The sequence below is a fragment of the Heterocephalus glaber genome, unplaced genomic scaffold, assembly GCF_053883595.1.
Source record: "Heterocephalus glaber isolate CG9 unplaced genomic scaffold, H.glaber_assembly_v1.0 deba00001481, whole genome shotgun sequence".
Taxonomy (NCBI): Eukaryota; Metazoa; Chordata; class Mammalia; order Rodentia; family Bathyergidae; genus Heterocephalus; species Heterocephalus glaber.
Window position 1 is genome coordinate 54,138,491 of NW_028258317.1, and position 16,629 is coordinate 54,155,119.

Sequence of the window (16,629 nt, forward strand, 5' to 3'; positions counted from 1 at the left end):
GGAAAAATAGAATTATGTCACTATTTTTGTAATACCCTGATGAAATAATGGATCTTGGCCAGGAAGCAGTAAACTTCAGCCAAGGGCCAGACTCAGTCCATTGCTAGTTTTCCTTTGCATGAAAACTAAACGTGATATTTATATTCTTAAATATTTGAAAAAAATCAAAGCCACCATAATATTTCAAAACAAAAATTATATAAATTTCAAATTTCAGTGTTTACAATGTTTTATTGAAACACAACCATGCTTGTTTGTTTATATGTCTATGGATACTTTCACCCTGTAACAACCAAACTTAGCTGTTGTAAAAGATCTTACAGCACATAAACCTGAAATATTTAGTATCGGCCCTATACAGAAAAGGTTTGCCAATGCCTTCTCTATACAATGATTATAAATAGTAGCTAAAACCCACAATGAGAGATCACTAAGATACCTTTGAATTATATTTGTCAAAAATCAAATTTTAAAACTGATCAAACTACCATCATAGTAAGTATAGCGCCCAGAGGAACATGTGAAATGACACCATTAGGATGTGTTTAATCCAATATAGCATATGGGAAACTACAGTTAAATATATTTTCTCTGAGGAACAATTTTCAAAAGAAAAAATATGTGGAAGAGAAAACTACAGACTAAAATGAACAATTGCAATATATTAATTATACTTAGATTCCTATTCAGACAAACAGTAAAAAAAAGTTATGAGATAATCAAAGAAATGTGATTCTAATTTTATAACTGTGGAAATTAGGAAGTTTAATTTAAATTTCAAAATTATGTTATAGTTTTAATAAGATTCCTGTAGGAGCCTGAGGATATAGGTAGAACATATGCTTAGGATTTGCAAGCCCTAAGGTTCAGTCCTTACCACTAAGATAAATAAATTAACTAATTAATTTAAAATGTTGATGTTTTAGGTGAAGTGATATAATATCTAAGATTATAGTAGTAAGGAGAAAAGAAATGAAAAATAGAAGTATAGATTAAAGCTGAGTTATGGTTTTATTACACTATTCCTTCTACTTCTGTATACACTCAAGATTTTATATAATAAAAGTATTTTCAAAAGCTTTCTTTCCCCAAAATCTTGAGCTCCGTGAAGAAAATAATTTTATAACCACCATTTATCTCAAATTATAAAGAAACTGATTATAAAAATATCAAAAGCAAAGTGTATCCTATATTTAACAGTATAGATTTAACATTTTAATTCCAAAAATGTCAACAAGTTCACCTTTGTAAAAGCATATGGATATTTCAAGGACTAAGATCTGCTATGAAAAACAATCATCTTGAGAATACAAGCTAATTTAATTTTCTAAAGCACTTGCAAAACCAGAAACCCAAAATAATCATTAGTTTACATTATATCTTGGCTATACTCAACAACATTCTAATTTTCAGAAGAATTAAAGACCACAAACATTTCTCCATTACACAAGGGCAGTTGGTGCTTTTGGCCTTCATTGTAACATCTCTAGTTAACACCAAGAGTCAGGTAGGTGGCTGTTTGCTTTTAGTGAGTAGCTCTGACCAGGCTAAACTAGCTACACATATCAATACACTTATCATTCATACTTCATCCTAGGAGCAGGTGTTTCATCCTCATTTTATGATGAAAAATCTGAGACACAAAGATTATATTGCAAAACTAACGAATGAACTCAGTCATACTGGAAATCAATTCTGGCTAAATTAATGTTGATGTAGTCTTAAAGTGAAAAGTTAACACCACACCCCTTCCATCCACTGTATAATTTTAGCTAAATTAGAAGTTAGAATCTGGACAAGACTACCCCTTCTGTGATGTAGAAAAGTCCATAAAGGGCGAAACTTTGGTCTTTACATCTTCCAAAGAGTGATATTGGTTCTTCAGTTCATATCATAACAAAAGTATTCACAAGTTAAGAATCAAATAGAAAAATAAAAAGATGCTCATTGAATATTGTTCATAATAGAAAAAGTAATTAAATAATTTTTCCAGCAGAGGAATGAAATGAATAAATTACCTGTGGCTTAAACATACTAAATAATATGCAACATCTATATGTAAACCTTGATATATCTCAAAAAATACAATATTCAGAAGAAAAAGCACATTACAAAATATATATTATACAACACAGTCCATGTAAGAGTACATAAGTCTGTAGTAGAGGTACTTTTATGAGAATGAACCTCAATTTCAAGATATTTCTTATCTTTGGGGGAGGAATGATGAAATTGGGAAATATTTTAGTATACATACAATATTATTTATTTTTAAAAGATGAAAAGATAGCAAATAGTTAACTTTTGTTTAATGTGTGTTACAATTATAAGTACTTTTTTGTAATATTTTCTATTTGTACATTGGAGACTAAATTTTAAATTAAAAGAAATACAATAAACATTTTTTCCTTTATTTAAAAGAAAAAGGAAAACTTGAGGGAACATTAAATTCTGTAGGAAAGGAAGAAGGAATTGTCCTAACAGAGTTTGGGAGAAGACCCTATAAAGAACTGTAAAATAGCTGCTGCAGACAGGCAGGTCTGCGGACACCCTACCGAGGTCCCCAGTCACACACCGAATCAGCCCACTGCAGACCGGCAGCCACCTGGTTCCACACTACAAAGACGCAGAGGACACCTGACCACCAGACCACAGTACTGAATCCTGCTGCTCCCGGCCCAGAGGTAGGGGCTTCTGAGCCATCGTCCCACTGCTCCTGGTCCAGAAGAAGGGGCTTCCCAGCCGTCATCCCTCCTGCTGCTCCCAGCCCAGAGGATAAGGCTTTTGGGCCACCCTCTGTCCTGCCACTCCTGGCCCAGAGGAAGGGGCTTCCAGGCCACCATCCCTCCCACTGCTCCTGGGCCAGAGGTAGGGGCTTCTGAGCCACCATCCCACTGTTCCTGGACCAGAGGAAGGGGCTTCTCAGCCACCATCCCTCCGGCTGCTCCCAGCCCACAGGAAAGGGCTTTAGGGCCACCATCACTACCGCTGCTCCCAGCACCTGTCCCACCTCTCCTAGCTCAGGGGAGGTAATCCGTGCAGGCACCAACAGCACCCCGCCTCCCAGTGGAAATGAGAAAACATATAAATAAGTCTCAAAACCAGACTTCCAGATCACCTACAGCAACCCCAAAGGGAAATGAGATGGAACACTCTGATACTCAACCACCTGGACCCACTGAACTGGCAACAAAAGGGGATCTGGAAAAAATGAAATCAGAAATAATTTCTGAGATAACAGGAGAAATTTTGCCCCTAGTGCAAGACATGATTAATAAATCTAGAGAGGATCTGAGAAACATGATGGAATCCCAACATAAGAAACAAATGGAATCCATAAAACAGATGCAAATAGATTTCCAGGACATGAAAAACTCCACTGAAAGTCTACACAGCAGAATGAGCCAATGTGAGGACAGAATTTCAGATATAGAAGATAAGATTGCAATTAGTGACCAGGAAAAGAAAAATTGCTTCAAAATTATAAGGGAACATGAGAAATCAATCCAGCAGCTGCTAGATGATGCAAAGAAGAATAACATAAGACTGATTGGAGTCAATGAAGAAACAGGAGACAGTGCAGATGACATAAAAAAACTCTTCACAGAAATAATGGCAGAAAACTTCCCAAGCAGGGGAAAAGAGCTTGACATACAGATAACTGAGGCATAAAGGACTCCAAATAGCCTGGATCAAAAAAAATTTACACATAGGCATATAATTGTTAAGATTCCAGAAACTCAACAGAAGAAAAAAGTTCTCCAAGCAGTCAGAGAAAAGAAACAAATCACATACAAAGGAAAGCCCATCAGAATCACAGCAGACTTCTCAACACAAACCATCAAGGCAAGAAGAGCTTGGAGTGACATATTCCAAGCCCTAAAAGAAAACAGCCTCCATCCCAGATTGATGTACCCTGCAAAACTATCTTTCAAAATGGATGGAGAAATAAGATACTTTCATGACAAAGAGCACCTTAGGAACTTCGTGAATACCAAACCAGCACTCCAAAGAATTTTACACAATTTAAAAAAAAAAAAAGAAAGAATTTTACACATAGGAACAGACATTGAGGTTCACAACCCCGGGAAGCAAAGCAGAATGAACCCATCTGGCATGATAAGAAATTAAATGTAAAGGGGAAGAACCCAACAAAAAGAAAAACTCATGGCAATGACAAGTCAATACGTTTCAGTTATAACCATCAATGTTAATGGTCTCAATTCACCAATCAAAAGCAATAGACTGGCACAATGGGTCAAGAAGCAAAATCCAACAATATGCTGCATACAAGAAACACACTTAATTCAAAAGGAAACTCATAGGCTGAAAGTTAAAGGGTGGAAAACAATACTCCATGTGATGGGAACCTGAAAAAAAAAGCAGGAGTAGCTATCCTCTTTGCAGACCAAGTAGATTTCAAACCAACACTGATTAAGAGAGATGAAGAAGGACACTACATCCTTGTAAAGGGAACAATCCAAGAGGAAGAAAGGACAATCATAAATATCTATGCACCAAACACTAGTGCACCCAACTATATGAAACCAATACTAACGGTCATGAAAAGTCATATATGCACTAATACAATAGTAGTGGGGAACCTCAACACCCCACTGTCACAAATAGATAGATGAACTAGACAAAAAATAAGTAATGAAATACTAGAACTCAATCAAACTCTTGAACAAATGAACTTAACAGATGATTACAGAGTCTTCCACCCCACAAAATCAGAATACACATTCTTCTCAGCTGCACATGGGTCATTCTCCAAAATAGACCACATACTCACACACAGAACATGTTAAAGTAAGTGAAAAGGAATTGAAGTTATCCCCTGTATATTATCAGACCATAGTGCGATGAAATTGGAGATCCATTGCAAAAGAAACTCAAATAATTTCATAAACACATGGAAATTGAACAACACACTTCTGAATAACCAGTGCATCACAGAGGAAATTAAAGAAGCAATCAGGGAGTTCCTTCAATTAAATGACAATGACAATACAACATATTGGAATCTATGGGACACAATGAAAGCAGTCTAAAGAGGGAAATTCATAGCAGTGAATATGCATATTAGGAAAACAGAACAAGCCCAATTAAAAAACCTGATGCTGCACCTCAAGCTTCTAGAAAAAGAAGAGCAGGACAACCCCAGAGCTCATACAAGGGAGGAAATTACAAAGATCAGAGCAGAAATCAATGCAATGGAGACTAAGAGAATGATACAAAAAATCAATGAAGCCAAGAGTTGGTTCTTCAAAAGAATCAACAAAATTGACAAACTTTTAGCCAACCTTGTCAGAAAAAGGAAAGAAAAGGCCCAAATCCATTCAATTAGGAATGAAAAGGGTGAAATTACAACAGACCCAGCAGAAATCCAGATGATCATCAATACCTACTTCCAGAACCTATACACCAATAAGATGGACAACACAGAAGAAATGGACAGATTCCTAGATACATATGAATTACCAAAGTTGAACGAAGAAGACCTAAAAATTCTAAACAACCCAATATCAACCAATGAAATTGAAAATGTAATTAAAAACTTATGAACTAAGAAAAGCCCAGGTCCTGATGGCTTCACTGCTGAATTCTACAAGACATTTAGAGAGGAACTACTGCCAATACTGTTTAAACTCTTCAATGAAATTGAAAGGGAAGCAATACTCCCAAATTCATTCCTGGAACCAAGCATCACATTGATCCCCAAAGCAGAGAAAGACCCAACCGAAAAGGAGAAACATAGGCCAATCTCACTAATGAACATAGATGCAAAAATCCTTAATAAGATAATGGCAAACAGAATGCAGAAGATCATCAAGAAGATCATACACCCTGATCAGGTGGGATTCATCCCAGGGATGAAGGGATGTTTCAATATACGCAAATCAATCAATGTAATGCACTGTATCAATAGAGCCAAGGACAAAAACTACATGACTATTATCTCCATAGACGCAGAAAAAGCATTTGACAAAATCCAACATGCATTTATGGTACAAAAAAAACCCCTACAAACAATTGGAATAGATGGCCTCTACCTCAAACTGATAAAAGCCATCTATGAAAAACCAACAGTCAATATCATACTAAATGGTCAAAAACTGAAATCCTTCACACTAAAATCAGGAACAAGACAAGGATGTCCACTATCACCACTCTTGTTCAATATAGTTCTGGAAACATTAGCCACAGCAATTAGACAAGAGAAATAAATAAAAGAAATGAAGGAAATGAAGAAGTCAAGTTGTCATTATTTGCAGATGACATGATACTCTATATAGAAGACCCCAAGAACTCCACCAAAAGTCTTCTAGACTTAATAACTAAATTCAGTCAAGTAGCTGCTTACAAGGTCAACACACAAAAATCAATAGCTTTCTTCTACACAAATGACAGACTCACTGAGAGAGAAATAGGGCAAATAATTCCTTTCACAATAGCATCCAAAAAACTGAAATACCTAGGAATCAACCTAACGAAAGAAATCAAAGACCTCTTCTCTGAAAATTATGGCACTCTGAAAAGAGAGATTGAAGATGATATCAGAAAATGGACAGACATCCCCTGCTCCTGGGTAGCAAGGATTAATATAGTGAAAATGGCCATACTTCCAAAACTGCTATATAGATTTAATGCAATTCCAATTGAGATCCCAGTAGCATACTTCATGGACCTTGAGAAAACAATCCAAAAAATCATTTGGAACAAGAAGAGACCCAGAATAGCAAAAGCAATTCTAGGTAACAGAGACATGGCAGAGGGTATCACAATCCCCAACCTGCAACTATACTACAAAGCTACTGTGATAAAAACAGAATGGTACTGGCAAAGAAACAGACCTGAGGACCAGTGGAACAGATTAGAAGATGCAGAAACAACTCCAGACACACTCAGCCATCTCATCTTTGATAAAGGAGCCAAACACCCTCAACTGGAGGAAAGATAGCCTCTTTAATAAATGGTGCTGGAAAAATTGGGCTTCAACTTGCCAAAGATTAAAACTAGACCTGTGTCTCTCATCATGCCCTAAACTAAAATCAAAATGGATTAAAGATCTAAATATTAAAATAGAAACTCTGAACCAGTTGGAACAGAGGTTAGGCAGAACCCTTGAAGACATTGGTGTAGGAAAAGATTTTATGAACAAAACCTCAGTTCCCCGTGAACTAGCACAAACAATCAACAAGTGGGATCTCTTCTTATTAAAAGGCTTCTGCACAGCAAGAGAAACCACCAGCAGTGTGAAGAGACAACCCACAATGTGGGAAAAAATCTCACCTGCTCTTCCTCAGACAAAGGTCTAACTATCTCGAATCTATAAAGAACTTGAAAAGATCAGACCTCCCAAATTTAAAGACCCAATCTGAAAATGGGCATCTGAAATGAACAGACATTTCTCAGACAAAGAAGTAGAAATAGCAAATAAATACGTGAAAAAAATGTTCAACATCACAGGTCATTCGAGAGATGCAAATGAAAACAACGCTGAGATTCCACTTCACTCCAGAAAGAATGGCTGCTATCATGAAATCCACCAATAACAAATGCTGGCGGGGCTGTGGGGAAAGAGGAACCCTCCTCCACTGCTGATGGGAATGTTGACTGGTGCAACCACTGTGGAAATCAGTATGGAGATACCTCAAAGAACTAGGACTAGAAGTCCCATTTGACCCAGTTATTCCACTGCTGGGGATCTTCCCCAAAGAATTAAAAGAATCATACCACAGTGATATATGTGCACCCATGTTCATAGCAGCACAGTTTGTAATAGCTAAAACTTGGAAACAGCCCAAATGCCCATCAACTGGAGACTGGATAAAGAAAATGTGGTTTTTTTATAAAATGGAACACTACTCAGCCATAAAAAATGAGAAATTAGAGACATTTATAGCTAAGTGGATGCACATTGAGGTGATACTCTTAAGTGAAATAAATAGGACACACATGTGTAAATACTGAATAGTTTCTCTGGTGTGAGAAACTGAAAGTGTAAATAAGGACTAAATGTATAATAGGTAATATGAAATAGGAAGAAAAGGGGCAAAGGGGAAGGAAGTGGGAGGGCTAGGGGAAAGGATAGAAGGGAATGGGATTAATATGAGAAAATGGAAAAATAGGAACAAAATCTTTGTAAATAGGGAGGACTGGAGGGGTTGAAGGGAGGGCTGGGCAAGGGTTGAAAATAAGAACCAAGAGAGACTATGTAAAGGTGCAAATTTCCAATGAAGAATGTCATTATATTGTATACCTAAAATGTACCAATGATTAGAATGAATAATCGATAATGTAAAATAGGAAGAAAAGGTCCAAAGGGGTAGGCGTAGTGGGAGGCATGGGGGAAAGGAAAGAAGGGAAAGAAAAAATGACGAGAAATGGAAAAAATGGAAATAAAGTCTTTGTAAATAGGGAAGGGTGGAGGGGGTGAAAGGAGGGCTAGGAATGGGGAAAAAATAAGAACCAAGATGCATTATATAAAGGTACAATTCCCAATGAGAAATGTAATTGTGTTGTATACCTACGATGTACCAATAAAAGAATTTAATACAAAAAAAAAAGAAGAAAAACATTAGCTCATTATTACAACCCTATGACATGCAGCTTGTCATATTAGCTCTGAATGTAAGTCACCATCTTTAGGACATTCAAAATACCACCTACCCTATTGAAGTTTGAGGGATTTCCCACATCTCTTGAGGTATTTAGGGAAAGATACAAAATAATATTTCCGCAATCTCTGAAATACTAACAAAAGTTGCCATGAAATACATATTTTCTTGCATGACTTCTTATGAACACATTAATATTTTAGAATAAATATGTACTAAGTAAAATCTGCAAAAGAATCCATAATCTGATTCAATTCCCACCATATACATCTATAAAGACAAAGAAAGATAACAAGGCTAGAATTTAACACAATGAGACATTGGTCTCTAACTCTCCCATAAAACAAACTCTACCTGCTGCAAGTCTATGAAGTAGTTCCTTTGCTATTATCTCTTACTTATTAAAACTCTTCTTTAATAAGCTCTTCTCTCAGCAAATTTAGATTCTCAAATCTCTCCTATTGTGCAAACTTAAAATTCTTCTGCTTCACAGTATTTATTTTTCCCTTCATAGCCAAGAACCTAAAATCCACCTTATTTTAAACAGAAAGTTTTATTAATGTAATGATTAATGATTCATTCATTGACCAAACATTTGAGTGCTTATTATGTGCCATGTATTGTTCATGGCTCTTGGATATATCAATAAATTACATAAAAATCTACCTTCAGGGCACTTACATTCTAGCTGCAGTAAGTACTGGAAATTCCTTTAATGGGAAGTCAGAAAATAAACAATCATACAAGTAATGTACTTAGATGAGTATCTGGAGCACAGTCAGTACCATATAAATATTTGGACTTGTTACTTCTCTTCCCCACCTGCTTTGTCTCCCATTCACTGTATTTGGGCACTCAGTTGGTGACTTAGAGAGATATCACTGCCCTCTTTCTAAACTGCCAAATTGATGCAGCTCTTTCTTCAACTTTTGAGAAGCAGGCACCATGTCTATGAAGGCTGTTATCCTAACCTTCCAACCGCACCCTTAAAGAGGCACTGACTACTTTAATCTTTGCACCAAGGTACCCTGACTGTAGATCTAGACTGTGCAATCTGCCTTGCTTTGTCTCTCTACTTCTTGTGTTAAACTCAGTTAAGTTAGGGAAGCTGTCCAGTATCTACCATGGTGCCTAACACTTCCTAAAGTACTTGACAAGTGTTAGAATAACTTTCTTTAAACATTGTTCTATAGTCTTTTCCTTTTTTCTCTATCAGCCTTCTTTTGACTATGCAAATCAAAGAAATAAAAAGTAAAGTCAACAATAACCCATCACAGCTGGTCTAACAAATGACTATAAAGTTTTATTGCTATTTATAAATTATTTTTAGTGATTCAATTGTTTTCAAGATCTCAGTAAATATTGGCAGGAAGAACAGTTCTAATATATTTTAGAATAATTGGAAACAAATTTAATATTATCACCGTGTAAGGATATATTACTCTCCTGAGCTTAAAATATTTGAATTACTCATTTCCTGATATAGTAAAGGCCCTTCAAATTAAAGATGAAACTAAATGCAATTTTCTGCACTATGATAATGGGAAAACCTTTGTTATTTATTAGATTACTAAAAAATAATATTCAGAAATACTTAAACAAAGTGGGCCATTACCAGAAAATGGCTGTTTCTTCATCAAAAACAAAAAAGAAAGAATTAGAGTAACATGAAAATACAACTGTATTCCTGAGCAATACAATGTTGTTTCTTTTATTTTTTTTTTAACACAGTGAGTAGAAGGTGGTAAACAAAAATCAACCTGTCTAGAAATGGTTTATTCAGCAATGGACTAGCGCTGCAGGAGATCCGCTCTGCTTTCACCCAGAGAGCCCTTTGTATAACAAGAACAAACCATTAAGGGTTTAATGACACTGCGATTGGGTATTAGACACTGAAAGGAGAAATGTGGATTCTTTTCACCAAATTGTAGCTGTTTCTACCACAACCAACATGGGACCTATCATCTACACAATCTTCAGATGCCCAAGTTGGCAGAGAGATGAGTTTTTCTGACTTTACCTCTGCCTTTTTTTCAGTCTTCCCTTGTTTATTTTAAGACCATGCATCTAAGAATCTAGCTTTGGCAGGAAGAACTGAAAGTTACCTAGAAGGCACAAAGGACACAAGTCAGGAATGGAAGCAGGTTTGCTCATGGATTCTCCCCTTACATAAAAAGCATCTCAAATAGTTGTGGTAAGTGTGGATTTGTTAACCAGATGACAAAGATCTGCCCTCTGTGGAGCACTGCTGGTTTGATATAGTCACTGCTGCTTCTGCATGCTCTCAGCTGCCCACTTGTCTGTGCAAGGTGTGACAGTGTGTGGTTGGCACCTGCTGATAAGGGTAATTATAGCATTAGTGAAAGCAAGCACACTATCGAAGGCTGCAAAACAAGTCTAATTACAACTACTCCCTCATTTCATTCCCTCTGAACTGTTTCCTTTTTTTAATCCTTTTACAGAGAGCTTACTCAGATATTAAATTAAGTCTGCATCTATTTGAAAAGAAGCCTTTAGTTGTGCAACTAGAGCAAATCACCTATTAAAATTAAAAATGCTTACTGAGGAAAGTATTTGGTATCTGTAACAACAGACACCACTTGCTTAATACATTTCAAATGATGTCCATGTATTTCTGTGCAGCTAGAATCAAAACAAATAACAAGAATAACAGAAAATACTTCAAGGAAAAATATGAAATCTAGAATGAATACAAAAAAGTTTAAATTACTTTTATGGCTATTGACCAATTCAAAAGAAACATTATTTAGAACACTTATACTCAGAAATTTAATTTGATATCCAAAATTCAGATATATATCTCCCATACTAATAGGACAATAAAAATGATATAAAATTCACTTGCATTTATTTATTTTTTAAAACATTGTTTTTAATATAAAACAATCTATAAACCAATCTCAAAAAGGAACAATCTCTAAGGAATGACTTTTATTAAATTCTCTTTCATCAGTTCATCACATCAACATTTTATGATTTGGGATGTAATTTGAGTATCAAAGCAACCAGAATTCATAAAACTTCCATTGATGACTGTGATCTCTAAAAATAAGGGAAGAATGTTCTTTGAAATATAAAAATGAAAAATAAAATATTTTCAAATCAACAAGGATTAATTTGTCAGACACACCTACTGTTGTGGACCAGAACTTGAAGGGCCATTAAAATACCTCTGTGAGAATTCAAAACAGCTGCTGTTGCACAGAACAATGCTGCCTCTGCCTAGCACCAAAAGAGCAGCAGAACTCAGACAGCTGTGGCCAGCGGTGGTCCACACTATCATCTAGTAGGCCTGCCATATTCCATTAAGTATATGAGGAGACTATTTTCTGCATACCACAGAGACTGCCAGAAATGTGAGTTTTGATTCTAATATTGGTATCAAAAGGATGAAGCTGCACAAGTTCTAAGAAAATCTGCACACGTTTGGTGCTAAGTAGGTAGCAAATGTAACTACCAAGGTCTATTCAAACAGCAGTCCCCTGTACTTCAAACACAAAAGCACCATGACTCAAAACACACAGAAAAAGTCCTCTGGATAACCAAGAATGTGGCAGAACTCTCCTTGCTAAAGTAAATGTCTTCCATTTACCCTGATGAGTGCTTGTTTGTTGTAAGTGAAAATTAAAAATAATGCAATGATTCCCACTGGGGACAGAGTCATGGACTATATATCATTCCCAGGAAATAACTTCAACCACATGTGATTTCAAGACTCGTTAAGGCAGAGAAGATGGCAACAAAGGCTACTTTAATAAAACTACTTTCTAATCATTTAATATTCTCAAAGCAAGTAAGAAAGATGTAAGAAAGACCCTATGTTTTATTATTAACCAAATTTTTCCATGTTTATCTACTTTGTTTTCAAAGAAAAAATTAAAATCTTCATGATTTTTATCCAGATGGACATCACAGTATTTCTGAGTATATCACACAATACCTTATTTATTCATAGGAACAAATTTACAATAGTATTATTCATAGTAATAGCTTTAATCTCTATAATTTAAGCTATTTTTTCTAACATAAAATACAATGAAAATTGGAAGCAGCACCAGCTCACTTTAAGTGAGAGAAAATTTCATACTTTGAAGATTTAAAACTTTTATAAACATGTCCGCTGTGAGCATTATTTTTCCTTTCCTCTTGTTTGTATGAATAACTTGAGTGTCTCTCTGGTGAAGGTGAAAGTATCAACAACTAGTAGAATCAACTTTGGCGAAAAACTACCATCCCAAGTATCAGATTTGCAAAACCTCATTATCTTTGTTTTTTAGTTTAATCTCATAATTAAAACCATAGCTAGGAGACTTATTTTAGGATTTTTTAAAACAAAATCAGTATCGAATTTGCCATACAATATGAGAATAAGCACAGTATTTTTGTTGTTACTTGGTTCTTAACTAAATTATTAATGCTTCAATTAATGAGTACTGCAGAGAAATAGAGCACCAGTATCACCTTAGAAAAGAAAAGGACACGGTTACTTTTCCAGATGTCTCTGGTTGTCATGGTACCCTCTTATGCCCTTTGTCTCATATTTTTATTCTAGGTAACAAATCTGTAAGCTATTTAGTCTAACTTATCACCATAGTATATGAAGATTTATACAATCTTCATATAGATTGTTCACACACCTGTTGAACAGAATCAAAGAAGCAGCACATGAACTTCCCTTGAATAACAGTTGGACTTTTTAAAATAGGAGACAGAGTTAATTCTCAGTTCACATAATTGATAAAATCCAGGTGTATCAATTTCTATTTTTTACATAATTTATTTTAAAAACTCACCATTGGGTTAATAATCTCCTTGTTAAGATATTTTCAAGCCTACATTTCTAAGAAAAATACTATTTCTATGTATGAAATAAAATGAATCACATTTTAAGTGTATCATATCCATATTTCAATGAAAAGCCTGCCCATAAAACACATTAAATGTTCAAGAAAAATTCTTCAAACTTAATAACATTCTTTACTACTAGTTTTTTTGTAAACAGGCCAACAAAATAAATACGCTAAAAATTTTAAGTGTTTATATTTTGTTTTGTTGAAGTAATGTTTAAACATCCTACTTTTAGGGATTAATTTTTATCCTTCAACGCCAACACCTTACAAACAGAGCTGGTTAACACTACTCATGCCATGTATGGTGTACAACGCTTATGCAACAGCCATTCTCTAAACTAATTCACACTCTACTATACAAAGCTGTGTCATCCCCTCTGAATGTAAAATATAAGCACACACATATATGCTGATATTCTTAATTGTTTGAAAGTTAAAAGTGGTATGCTCTCCTTCCCCATGAGCAACAGGAGGGTTTTCCAACTCTGTTAAGACAGAAAGGAAAACAGATATAATACTTATCTGTATTAAAAATGGAAGTGCAGCTGAAGTTTTTATCAACTGTACACATATGATGCCTACATTAATTTCACTTGAATGCGTTTATGGCTCTAATTAAACACTGAGGAGGAGCTGACACACGGGAAAACTGTTTTCTGAATGCTGTTTCTGTTAAACAGTAGGATTATAAGCACCTGGGATGTTCTTGCTATTCTCCGCATGCAAATGACATTCCTCAAACAATCGAACACGCCCGTTAACATAGTGGGGGTGCGAGATGGAAAGACAAAGTGTGAAGAGAGTAAAAATATGGCATGCCCTTCCTATTCCGCCCTCACTCAGCGGATCCCAAGTATCTTCGAACAAGCGGCACAGACAGACCCTCGGGGACTACCCACGAATCACAGCAATGCACTCGACAGCAGCTCACACGCTCTGCTAACTATAAAACTCCAAGGCTCTGACAGCGCGAGCCCCTGCCTCTCGGACATGTTTTCCGTCTCTGCAGAGACGGCAGAGACATCAAGAGACTCTTCCCTGGAGGGAGAGAGGGAAGGCGCTCCTTCTGGGCCCTCCCGGCGACCCCCAACACTTTAACTAGAAGGGGCTCCACAAGTTCCTCGGGTCTGCGCCTAAGCAAGCAAGTTCAGCACCATGGAGAGGGCTCGAGCGGCGCGCGGAGGGGAAGGGAAGGCGTCTGCCGGCTCCCCTGGCCACTCACCGGCGTCTGCTGTGACGGAAGTCCGGAGCGCTTGGTGGACCCCTGCTTGGAACTTAACCTTTTCCACGACTCGGCAAACCTGCCCCTGCTGGCGCTCCGGCTGCGCCTGCGGCTCTCGGCACCGTCTTCGCGGTCCGAGCAGCCCCGTTCCACTTCGGCCGCATCCCTCCACTTCTTCCCCATGTTAAGTTGGCCTCGCTGCGCTGGGAAACCGGCCCGCGCCGAACACGCTGTCCGCGGCGGGTCTCCCTCCAGCCTGCGCGCAGCTGTCTTTCTTATCGCCGCGGCCGGTAGGCTGCGCTTGCGCCCGCGATTGGCTAACTCTGGGCTGGGGCTGAGGGCGCCACCTGCGCGGAGCCCGCTTCCCTTGGCGCCCCCAAAATTGCTCTCAACTCCGCAGGCCCTGCCTGGGGGGGATGGGGGGGGAGTGCACGGCCCACGCCTGAGGCCAATGAGCTGCTGTGGAGTCGACACCCCACCCCGCCCCCCCCCCCGTCAGTCCCCCAGGCCAGGAACCACCCTCAAGCCAGAACTGCAGGTAGAAGCCAGGGTCACCCACGCTGAGTAGGTGGAGACTCCAGTTGACTCAGACAAAGACAGGAAGGGTGCAACTTTGTCCTCCCTCCTATTCTCTTTCTTTTTCCCCAACAACTGTCTTCTGAGGGTGCTTGGGGAGAGTCTAGCTTCATCTTCTTGTCAGATGTCATGCTAATTCCTTCTCCCACTTGTCAGACAGCCCAGTGCGTCTCAGACTTGGCTGCACATTAAAGTTACCTGAACAATCTTTCACTGTGTATGCTTTTAAATGTTGATATTCCTCAGAGTCTAATTTAATTGGCCCGGTTGTGGCCTGGGAATCGGTATATTTATAAGCTCCAGCGACCTGGGAATGTCACTGGTTGGGCGCTTGCCTGGCATGCGCGAGGCCCTAGCACAGGACGGGCAGCCGGGCACGAGGGTTAGGACTCCTCACAGCAACTCATTTTTCTTTCAGGGTTGGATATGAATGGGTATTCAGTTTTCCCCTTCACTCCTGGGGAAGATGAGTGCAGCTGTTAAATTGAGGAGAATATGAGATGTATTCATGGTTGAACTCCCATGTGGTGTATATTCTTTGTCACCTTCACATTATTACCCTTTGGTGCATTTACCACCTGCTTATTAGGAAAAAGGCACACAGACTCTCTGGGGTCTTGGGTCAGTTATTTCACCAAGTTGAACTGTCTTTATGGTTCAGAAATGCCTTGATCTGATGAGAGGTCACAGTTGGGGGCATCACAAATTTACAAAAGCTGAAACAATGACTTTTTCATTATTAAAAGGAACTGGGACAAAGCTACAAATCACTCCCTACTGAAAATGGCTGTCTGGTTGCTTTTCTGTTGCAATGGCAACAGATACATGTTCATTTCTCCCTGAAATCGGGCATTTTTCTCCTATGTGAAAATTGTTTGGTTCTCCCAGGAGGAAAGAGTGAACAGGGATTAAGAAGGAAGGAAAGAGGGTGAGAAATTCTGTAAGAAAAATTGATGCTGTAGTACCGTCTGTGAGAATTATGTAAGTCTGATTAAGCAGAGGTTTCAGAATTGCCTACGTATGGCCATGAAATCCAGAGCTCCAAAATTCCACATCTGTGCACCTATGTGTAGTGTTACATTCATATGAATGCTGTCGATTTAAGCAAGGGGACTCACATAGCATATATCCTATCTTTTCCACAATGATTTGTGTCCAGAAATCACATATTCATATTAAACAAAATGAGGTTCTAAATAATGCTTGCAACATTCAAAGACGTTTAATGAGAAAACCACAGGGCCCATTTTGCATTTTCTCACTCCCTATGTAAGTTCATGGATTTGAAATTATTAGTGACATTTTGTGGAAATACAAATTGGTTCAAATTCCTTCC

General features: G+C 37.7%; 1 protein-coding gene across 10 annotated transcripts in view; it reads right to left on the reverse strand.

The window, feature by feature from the left end:
• The window catches only part of Trpm3 (transient receptor potential cation channel subfamily M member 3), an 843,949-nt gene extending 828,893 nt beyond the window's left edge, over positions 1–15,056 (reverse strand). For 3 of the 10 annotated variants that reach the window (XM_087183506.1, XM_087183500.1, XM_087183496.1), the window contains exon 1: positions 14,718–15,053. In XM_087183506.1, the coding sequence (XP_087039632.1) occupies positions 14,718–14,900 (183 nt within the window). In that variant the 5' untranslated portion in view covers positions 14,901–15,053. Of the gene's footprint in view, positions 1–14,717 lie in introns of all 10 variants that reach the window. The other 7 variants (XM_087183504.1, XM_087183498.1, XM_087183497.1 and 4 more) reach the window with 5 other exon arrangements.
• Positions 15,057–16,629: the final 1,573 nt, after the last annotated feature.